This window comes from Anolis sagrei, chromosome 5, assembly GCF_037176765.1.
Source record: "Anolis sagrei isolate rAnoSag1 chromosome 5, rAnoSag1.mat, whole genome shotgun sequence".
NCBI lineage: Eukaryota > Metazoa > Chordata > Lepidosauria > Squamata > Dactyloidae > Anolis > Anolis sagrei.
The window spans coordinates 3,848,552-3,859,192 of NC_090025.1; the positions used below are offsets into that span (position 1 = coordinate 3,848,552).

General features: G+C 48.5%; 1 protein-coding gene across 1 annotated transcript in view; it reads left to right on the forward strand.

The window, feature by feature from the left end:
• The window catches only part of SEMA4F (ssemaphorin 4F), a 62,235-nt gene extending 52,307 nt beyond the window's left edge, over nt 1-9,928 (forward strand). Inside the window, exons 10-14 of the mRNA XM_067468452.1 lie at nt 216-432; nt 546-655; nt 2,782-2,939; nt 5,180-5,238; nt 8,727-9,928. Coding sequence (XP_067324553.1) covers nt 216-432; nt 546-655; nt 2,782-2,939; nt 5,180-5,238; nt 8,727-9,364 — 1,182 coding nt within the window. The 3' untranslated portion in view covers nt 9,365-9,928. The remainder of the gene's footprint in view (nt 1-215; nt 433-545; nt 656-2,781; nt 2,940-5,179; nt 5,239-8,726) is intronic.
• The last annotated feature ends 713 nt before the right edge of the window (nt 9,929-10,641 follow it).

A 10,641-nucleotide genomic window follows, 5' to 3' on the forward strand; every position in this document is an offset into this window, starting at 1 on the left:
GTCATGCCGGCCACATGACCGTGGAGGTGTCTACGGACAACGCCGGCTCTTCGGCTTAGAAATGGAGATGAGCACCACACCCCAGAGTCAGACATGACTGGACTTAATGTCAGGGGACTACCTTTACCTTTATTATTATTATTATTATTATTACTATTATTATTATTATTATTATTATTATTACTATTATTATTATTCTTCCCTTGCTCTCTCAGTGTGTGACCAGCAGCACGGAGGGGATTGCGTCCTCGCTGGCCCTCCCTGACCGTGTCCTGACCTTTGTGCGTGACCACCCTCTCATGGACGAACTGGTCCTCCCCCTGGAAAATGCACCAGTCTTGGTCGTTCCGGGGGCACGCTACCTGCGTCTGGCCATCGACCGGGTGGCTGCCCTCTCTGGCCAGGAGCACCACGTCCTCTACCTGGGGACAGGTGAGACTCATTGGGGCAGGGGAGAGGGGGTTAATCTTGTGGGGCTCTGTGGGGTTGGAGACTGTGGCTGCTCCTTGTCCACTCTGACGGTCCTTCTCCCTCATCCCAACTAGAGGACGGCCACGTCCACAAGGCCGTGAGGATTGGCCCTCGGCTCTCCCTCCTCGAGGACCTCCATCTCTTTGCGGAGCCGCAACCTGTCCGGAACCTGCAGCTCCACCAGGTGGGATACGTAACGTAGAATCGTACAATAATAATTGGAAGAGAGACCACATGTGCCATCTAGTTCAACCCACTGCCATGCAGGAAAAGCACAATCAAAGCACCCCAACAGATGGCCATCCAGCCTCTATTTAAAAGCCTCCAAGGCAGAGAGTTCCACTGCTGAACAGCTCTTGCATTCAGGAAGTTCTTCCTAATGTTCAGGTGGAATCACCATTCCTGTAATTTGAACCCATTGCTCGTCCCTGTTGTGTTTACCGTTGGTCAGTCCCATTTATTACGGCACTCAAAAGGCTCTTCAGCCACAGCGCATAACGGCAGGAAGCCAAGCCCTTGGAGAAGGAGCTGGGAATGTTTAGCTTTGAGAAAAGAAGGCTGGGAGCCATGTTTACATATCTGAAAGGATGTCACGTTGAGGCAAGGCTGAGCTTCTTTCCTGCTGCTCTGGAGACTAGGACCCAATGGAGCAAGGGATTCAAAGGGCAGGATGCTTGCCATAGATGCAGGCGAAACATCAGGAGAGAATGCCTCTAGAACATGGCCATATAGCCCGAAAAAATCTACAACAACCCAGTGATTCTGGCCATGAAAGCCTTCAACAATCTCACAAGGCCTTCTCATACCGAGGCTTGTCTCACACACAGGCTTCTCTCACAGACTAAGGCCTACCTCACAGTGTGAGGCCATCTCTCAGACCCATTAGAAGAACTTCCTGGTAGTAAGAGATGTTTGGCAATGGAATATTCTGCTTCCTGGGAGTCCGGTGGAGTCTCCTTCTCTGGAAGTTTTTAAACAGAGGCTAGACGGCCATCTGTCAGGAATGCTTTGAATGTATTTTCCTGCATGGCAGGAGGTTCTTCCTAATGTTTAAGCGGAATCTCTGGCTACCAGTATTAAAAAAAAAACACCTCTAAAATTACAACAGCAAAACAACAGAGAGGAAACAATCAAGGACATCTAATCACCTCTCAACAAAAGATTGCCCCAGGCACTGCCAGGCCATCCAATGCTAATCAAGATGGTCAGTTGAAACATTCACACCTAGTATTGTCAAAGGCTTTCATGGCCAGAATTACTGGGTTGTTGTAGGTTTTTTGGGGGCTATATGGCCATGTTCTAGACGCATTCTCTCCTGACATTTCGCCTGCATCTATGGCAAGCATCCTCAGAGGTAGTGAGGTCTGTTGGAACAGAAAGGGGGAACCTTGAAAATGAACAAAATCTGGCTACCAGTATTAAAAAACTCTAAAATTACAACAGCAAAACAACAGAGAGGAAACAACCAGGCACATCTTAACACCTCTCAACAAAAGATTGCTCTAGGCACTGCCAGGCAATCAAATGCTCATCAAGGTGGTCAGTTGAAACCTTCACACCTAGCTCTAACAGACAAGAGTCCTTTGTCCCACCCTGGTCATTCCACAGATATATAAACCAATTTTCCTAGTTCCAACAGACCTCACTACCTCTGAGGATGCTTGCCATAGATGCAGGTCAAACGTCAGGAGAGAATGCCTCTAGAACATGGCCATATAGCCCGAAAAAAAAACCTACAACAACCCAGTGATTCCGGCCATGAAAGCCTTTGACAATACAAGGTGTGAATGTTTCAACTGACCACCTTGATTAGCATTTGATGGCCTGGCAGTGCCTGGGGCAATCTTTTGTTGAGAGGTGATTCGATGTCCCTGTTTCTTTCCTCTCAACAACCCAGTGATTCCGGCCATGAATCTCTTTCCCTGCGTTTTCATCCATGGCTCCCTTGTGTCCTAGTCTCCAGAGCAGTGGAAAAGAAGCTGGCCTGCTCCTCAATGTGACCTCCCTTTGAAATATGTAAACATGGCTGTCACGTCCGGTTCTCAAGGACAGGGGAGGTTTCAGTGGATGCCAATTCTCAGACGGATGCTTCTCCTTCCTCCGCCACTTCCTCAAGGCCGGTCACGGCAACTCCTTTGCAGCCGTCCCTGATAAGCCCTTGCCTAAGGACACCTTCACATTCGAAAGAGAGAGAAAGGGAGGGAATGGTCAGTGTGAGAGGCCTGGCAGCACTTCTCATAGGGAAAGAGAGGCTCCTCCCTGCTTGGCCCCTCATTCATATCTCGGCTTTTGCCTCCTTTGTCTCTCCAGAACTGGCTCTACGTGGCGTCCGACACAGAGGTGACCCAAATCCCCACGTCCACCTGCCATGCGTATAAGACCTGCCAGGACTGCCTCCTTTCCAGAGACCCCGCTTGTGGTTGGAGCCGGGACCTGGGGGGCTGCCGGGAGCATCACGGACAGGCGGGGTAAGTGGCATGGCTATGGAAGGCTTTGAACACGGGTCTGGAAGGGCAGGGAGGGTAGAGAAGCAGGCTTCCCTCACTCTCATCTGCCAGACACCCAGACGCCCAGCACCCACATACCTGGGAGTCACTCTGGACCGTGCTCTGACCTACAAGAAGCACTGCCTGAATGTCAAGCAAAAAGTGGGTGACAGAAACAATATACGAAAGCTGACTGGCACAACCTGGGGATCACAACCAGACACAGTGAAGACATCTGCCCTTGCGCTGTGCTACTCTGCTGCTGAGTATGCATGCCCAGTGTGGAACACATTTCACCATGCTAAAACAGTGGATGTGGCTCTTAATGAGACATGCCGCATTATCACAAGATGTCTGCGCCCTACACCCTATACATTTGTGAACATCCTGCAGCTCCTCCATGATGACATGATGGCAACAGTTTGGCAAAGCAGCTGGCTTGGATGATCTACGGATGGAACAAATCAAGAACTTTGGCCCAAAAGCAAGGCGCTGACTGCTGGAGCTGATGAAGAACTGCACTGCATCCTGTCAGATCCCCAAAATCTGGAGGAAAGCAAGAGTCATCGCCATCTTGAAGCCAGGCAAAGACCGTAATGACCCAAAACGCTACAGACCAATCTCCCTGTTGTGCCACCTCGACAAAGTCCTGGAGAGACTTATTTTGCATAGAATTACGGAAAAAATAGACCCCTGTCTGATCCCACAGCAAGCTGGCTTCAGGAAAGTCAAAAGCTGCACATCGCAAGTGCTGAACCTGACTCAGCACATAGAAGATGGCTTTGAAAGGCAGCAGATCACAGGAGATGTCTTCATAGACTTGTCTGCAGCCAATGAGACTGTGAACCACCACCGCCTCCTCCTGAGGAAAATGTAGAATATCACAAAGGACGACCACCTCACCCGCCTCATAGGAAACCTGCTACAAAACAGGAGCTTTTTTGTTGAGTTCCAGGGCCAGAGAAGCAGATGGCGGAAACAGAAGAACGGCCTGCCTCAGGGGAGCATGCTTGCCCCATCCACGTTCAACATCTACACAAATGACCAGCCACTGCCAGAAGGGACAGAGAGTTTCATCTATGCTGATGATCGTGCCATTACTGCTCAAGCAGGGAGCTTTAAGACTGTAGAACAGAAGCTCTCCAAAGCGCTAGGTGCTCTTACTGCCTATTACAGGGAAAACCAGCTGATCCCTAATCCATCTAAAACACAGACATGTGCCTTTCACCTTAAGAACAGACAAGCATCCCGAGCTCTGAGGATTATTACCTGGGAAGGAAGGAATCCCACTGGAGCACTGCAGCACACCCAAATACCTGGGAGTCACTCTGGACCGTGCTCTGACCTACAAGAAGCACTGCCTGAACATCAAGCAAAAAGTGGGTGCTAGAAACAATATCATATGAAAGCTCACTAGCACAACCTGGGGATCACAACCAGATACAGTGAAGACATCTGCCCATGCGCTATGCTACTCTGTTGCTGAGTATGCATGCCCAGTGTGGAACACATCTCACCACGCTCAAACAGTGGATGTGGCTCTTAATGAGACATGCCGCATTATCACGGGGTGTCTGCGCCCTACACCATTGGAGAAATTACACTGCTTAGCCGGTATTGCACCACCTGACATCCGCCGGGAAGTAGCAGCCAATAGTGAAAGGACCAAGGCAGAGACATCTCCAGCTCATCCCCTGTTTGGGTATCAGCCAGCACGTCAATGACTTAAATCTAGAAATAGTTTTCTAAGATCTACAGAGACACTCGCTGGTACACCTCAGCAAGCGAGAGTCCAAAAGTGGCAGGCTCAAACCCAGAACCTCAACCAGTGGCAATACCAAATGAGAGACTCCCCCCTGGGCACACAGAAGACTGGGCGACTTGGAAGGCGCTGAACAGACTGCGCTCTGGCACCACGAGATGCAGAGCCAACCTTCAGAAATGGGGCTACAAAGTGGAATCCACGACATGCGAGTGCGGAGAAGAGCAAACCACTGACCACCTGCTGCAATGCAACCTGAGCCCTGCCACAATGGAGGACCTTCTTGCGGCAACACCAGAAGCACTCCAAGGGGCCAGATACTGGTCAAAGGACGTTTAATCAACTTCCAAGCTTGCAAACTTTGTGTTTTGTTTGTTTGTTTGTTAAAAATGCAATACAACTGTTTGGTTTGCTCCTGTCACGATATATAAATAAGCCATTCCCTTCTCTTTCTCCTCAGGCTGATCCAAGACCTGGCTGCAGTGAATGTGCCGGCATTGTGTCCCACGGAGAAGAAAGGTGAGCCAGCACCAGAAGCCACAAAATAACCCATACAACAAAACTCACAGACCCTGGGTTGTTGTAGGTTTTTCGGGCTATATGACCATGTTCTAGAAGCATTCTCTTCTGACGTTTCACCTGCATCTATGGCAAGCATCCTCAGAGGTTGTGAGGTCTGTGGAACACAGAAATGCCAAGGATGCTTGCCATAGATGCAGGTGAAATGTCAGAAGAGAATGCTTCTAGAACATGGCCATATAGCCCAAAAAACCTAAAACAACCCACTCACAGCCCCGTTTCTTCCTTCCTTTGGAGGCTTTTTTCTTGTGACAAAAATAATATAGTTTCAGCACTTACAAAATAAAGTTTATTGTCGAAGGCTTTCATGGTCAGAATCACTGGGTTGTTGTAGTGAGGTCTGTTGGAACTAGGAAATTGAGTTTATATATCTGTGGAATGACCAGGGTGGGACAAAGAACTCGTCTGTTGGAGCTAGGTGTGAATGGGTTGTTGTAGGTTTTTTCGGGCTATATGGCCATGTTCTAGAGGCATTCTCTCCTGAAGTTTTGCCTGCATCTATGGCAAGCATCCTCAGAGGTAGTGAGGTCTGCTGGAAGTAGGAAAAAAGGGTTTATATATCTGTGGAATGACCAGGGTGGGACAAAGGACTCTTGTCTGTTGGAGCTAGGTGTGAATGTTTCAACTGACCACCTTGATTAGCAGTTGATGGCCTGGCAGTTGTTTGGTGTGGCTTGTTAGTGCCTGGGGAAATCTTTTGTTGAGAGGTGATTAGATGTCTGTGATTGTTTCCTCTCTGTTGTTGTGCTGTTGCAATTTTAGAGGTTTTTTTAAATACTGGTAGCCAGATTTTGTTCATTTTCATGGTTTCCTCCTTTCTGTTGAAATTGTCCACATGCTTCTTGTGGATTTCAATGGCTTCTATGTGCAAGCATGTGGACAATTTCAACAGAAAGGAGGAAACCATGAAAATTGTGGTCATGCCTTCTATGGGGACTGGGGATAATGGGAATTGCATCCCAACCACACTTGTGGTTCTGAGGTTGGGGGAAAGTAAAAGGATATTTTACAGTCAAATATCATACCCACAGGTCTTGTATCTAAATCTTGTATCTAAATCAGGAGTGGGGAAAAGAATATTGGAAGATCTATAGGATTAGATGAATGGGAGATCATATGGAACAAGAAACTGAAATATACGCATGCCTATGATCTAAAAGAAAATTGGACAAAAATGTTCCATAGATGGCACATGACACCACATAAATTAGGGAGGTATTATAAGAACGTAAACTCAAAATGTTGGAAATGTGGAGAAGTGGAAGGTGGCAGTGCAAGAAAGCAAAAAGCTACTGGAAAGAAATACAGGGAAGACTACAAAAAATATTGAAGATTAACATACCACTAAAACCCAAAATTTTTCTATTGGGAATTTATAGATCAAAAAATCGAGAGCAACATAGACAAACTTTTATTCCTTTCCACAACCGCTGCTAGAATTTGCTATGCAAGATTATGGCGAAAAAAAGAAACACCCACAATTGATTATTGGAAAAGGAAAAAACATAGAATCCTAGAATCAAAGAGTTGGAAGAGACCTCCTGGGCCATCCAGTCCAACCCCATTCTGCCAAGAAGCAGGAGTATTGCATTCCAAGCACCCCTGACAGATGGCCATCCAGCCTCTGCTTAAAAGCTTCCAAAGAAGGAGCCTCCACCACACAGAGAGTTGGTCTTCCTTTGACCAAGTGGCCCTCCCCAGGCCTCTCTCCTCCAGTTTCTGTTTAAAAGCTTCCAAAGAAGGAGTCTTCACCACACTCTGGGGCAGAGAGTTCCACTGCTGAACGGCTCTCACAGTCAGGAAGTTCTTCCTCATGTTCAGATGGAATCTCTTCTCTTGTAGTTTGAAGCCATCGTCCCATTGTGTCCTAGTCTCCAGGGAAGCAGAAAACAAGCTTGCTCCCTCCTCCTCCCTGTGGCTTCCTCTCACATATTTACACATGGCTAACATATCTCCTCTCAGCCTTCTCTTCTTCAGGCTAAATATGCCCAGCTCCTTAAGCCACTCCTCATAGGGCTTGTTCTCCAGACACTTGATCATTTGAGTCGCCCTCCTCTGGACACATCCCAGCTTGTCAATATCTCTCTTGAATTGTGGTGCCCAGAATTGCACACAATATTCCCGGTGTGGTCTAACCAAAGCGGAGTAGAGCATGGGGAGCATGACTTCCCTGGACCTAGACACTGGGCTCCTATTAATGCAGGTCAAAATCCCATTGGCTTTTTTTGCCGCCACATCACATTCCTGGCTCATGTTTACCTTCCTGTCCACGAGGACTCCAAGATCTTTTTCACACGTACTGCTCTCGAGCCAGGCATTGTCCCCCATTTTGTATCTTTGCATTTTGTTTTTCCTGCCAAAGTGGAGTATCTTGCATTTGTCACTCTTGAACTTCATTTTGTTAGTTTTGGCCCATCATCTCTCTAATCTGTCAAGATCCCTTTGAATCCTGCTCCTGTCCTCTGGACTATTGGCTCTCCCTCCCAATTTGGTGTCGTCTGCAAACTTGATGATCATGCCTTCTGCCTTCTTACTCTTCATCTGAAATTATGGATATAAAAAACATGGTCAGGCTAAGTTAGCTTTTACAAAAATTGAAAGGGAAAATAGAAAAAGAGACAGATTGGACATTTATAAAGGAATATTTAAAATAAGAAATAAAAAGCAGGATGTGAATAATTACAGAATTTCCCCATAAATACCAAAAATAAGAGGGGGGGGGGGGGGATGAAAGAAAAAAGAAAAGACAAAAAAAAGAAAAGAAAAGATAGAATAGAGAATTGAAAATCCACAGAAGGAGGAAAAGGAAGAAGACCTCCTCAAAGTTTTCCGGAAGTCGGACCGAAGAAAATAATAATCTGCAGTTTTGTTTTTATTTTGTACCTTTCTGCTTCTCTCTTTTTTCTTTGCTTTTCTTCTCCTTTCTTCTTTTTTGGACTACTTTGACTTTCTACTTGGTTTGTTTGGTTTTTAAATCTTGTAACTAACCTTTCTTTTAAACCAATATGTGTTTTGAAAACATTCAATAAAGATTATTTTTTTAAAAAAAATTCAGTCCTCCAGGTGTTTTGGACTTCAACTCCCACGATTCCTAACAGCCGGTAGGCTGTTAGGAATTGTGGGAGCTGAAGTCCAAAATACCTGGAGGGAGGGCCAAAGTTGATCTCAATCCAAACCCCTGTATTCTGAGTAAACAGAACAAACTGCTGCCTTCCAGATGTCACTGTATTGCAACTCCCATCAGTTCTAGTCATGATGTCTAACGATGAAGAATATGGGAGTTGTAATTCATTTAGAGGGCCATAGAAAAGGACAGGGAGGTTTTGACACACGTGTTCTAGAGGCAGCTGGTTAGGACCCTCCCCACTTCATGTGTGTCCATTTGAACTGCACAGAAGACTGTGACCAAGCTCTCTTTTAACTTCCAGAGGTGCCATTGATGGTCGAAGTGCCGGTGCTCCCATCTGCCCGGGTGGTCCTGCCCTGCAACCCACGGTCCTCCTGGTCAAGGTGTGAGTGGCAAATGCCTTCCCAAGACGCCTCAGCCTACGTCATCCGCAGGGACGGCCTGGAGCTCTCTGCAGCCGGAGCAGCAACCGCTCTGGGGGTGTATGTGTGCCGGTGCGTGGAGTCCGGCGTGGGTGGTGTGGTCGCCTCCTACCACCTGGTCAGCGGAGGCTCAGGCCTCGTGAGTCCGGTCAAGTCAGGGGAGCGCAGCTACGGCGTGCTGGTGGGCCTGCTGTGCTTCGTGCTGGGCGTGGCGGTCAGCGGGGGCTGCCTGCTGCTGTACGAACGGCGGCGTCGGGAGCGGTTGCGGCGGGAGCTGCTCTGCCGCGAGAGGAACGGCCTTGACCTCATGCCCTCGACCGCCACCAGCTGCAGCCACGAGCCCCAGACCCCCAGCTCCCCGGAGGACGAGCGGCACCCGCTGGCCACCGGCAAGAAGAATGGCGGCAGCGGTCTCAACGGCTTCCCGCACTACGTCAACGAGATGGACTCCGCCGACCAGGCGCGCATCTACCTGACGGGTGTCCCCCTGGCCAAGTGCGACGAGACGTCCATCTAGAGTGGAACAGTTGTTTCCGGAAGAGAGAGAGAGAGAGGTCCAAGGGGCCAGTTGTGGGCAGCTTGGCAGGAGGGAGGGGGCCTTTTCACAACAGGGTCTCTCTCCGTAAAGGCTTCCTGTGGCTGGCCTTGCTAGCCTCCTACGGCCGAAGTGGGAATACAGCCAAGCGCCTCAGGGTTGGCCGTTGTGGCCCCAAGGGCCCCTGGAGAGCGCTGGCCGCTTCCTGGGGAAAGCCACACTGAGGAACCGTCAAGGACGAACATGAATTTCTTGCAACCTGCCAAAGGAGGGGTCAGCAATGGTGGACCCTGGCCCTGGTTTGTGGGCCGAACAGAATGGCCGCTCTCCCCAATAAGGGGCCCCATGGTGGCAGTTGTGGCCCCTTCCTGCTGCTGGACACCGTCCTGAGGTGGGTTTCCCCGGAGACTTTGCGGTTAAGTGACCAAAGGGAGTCCGGCGTTGGATTGCCAAACGAAGGGCGGAGCATGCAATGTTTACTATAATATGTCCGCCTCCATTTCAGCAACTGCACTGGACAGAGGGCCCCCCCTTTTTGTGGGGTCTTCCATCTCTGCTGTGGGGGAGAGAGTGGCCTTCTTTTGGCCATCTCCATTTTGGACCCCCCCCCCCCCCCACTCTCCCGCAGCCCCCTTCCTTGGCCTTGGGGCAGGGCTTTTGTGAAACGGGTGTTGTGTTCGTTGTGTTTCTGTTTTGTTTTGCACTTGTGATGTATTAAAGAGACGTGTTGGACAAGGCAGGGCTCTTCGTTGAGTTTGCTTCAGTCTTCTCCCAAAGGGAGATTGGTGTTGAACCTGAACAGTACGGAGTGGACGAGGTAATAGGGGAAATGGGAGCCTAGTGTCTAGATCAGTGTTTCTCAACCTTTTCTGATGCCGCGACCCCTTAATCCAGTTCCTCGTGTTGTGGTGACCCCCAACCATAACATTATTTTCATTGGTACTTCATAATTGTAATTTTGCTACTGTTATGAATTGTAATGTAAATATCCGACATGCAGAGTGTATTTTCATTCACTGGACCAAATTGGGTGCAAATACTCGATATGTGGGCTTGGGGGGATTGATTTTGTCACTTGGGAGTTGTAGTTTCTGTGATTTATAGTTCACCTACATACAAAGAGCATTCTGAACTCCAACAACGATGGAATTGAACCAACCTTGGCACACATGACCTATAGAAAATACTGGAACGGTTTGGTGGGTATTGACCTTGAGTTTGGGAGTTATAGTTCACCAACCTCCAGAGAGCACTGTGGG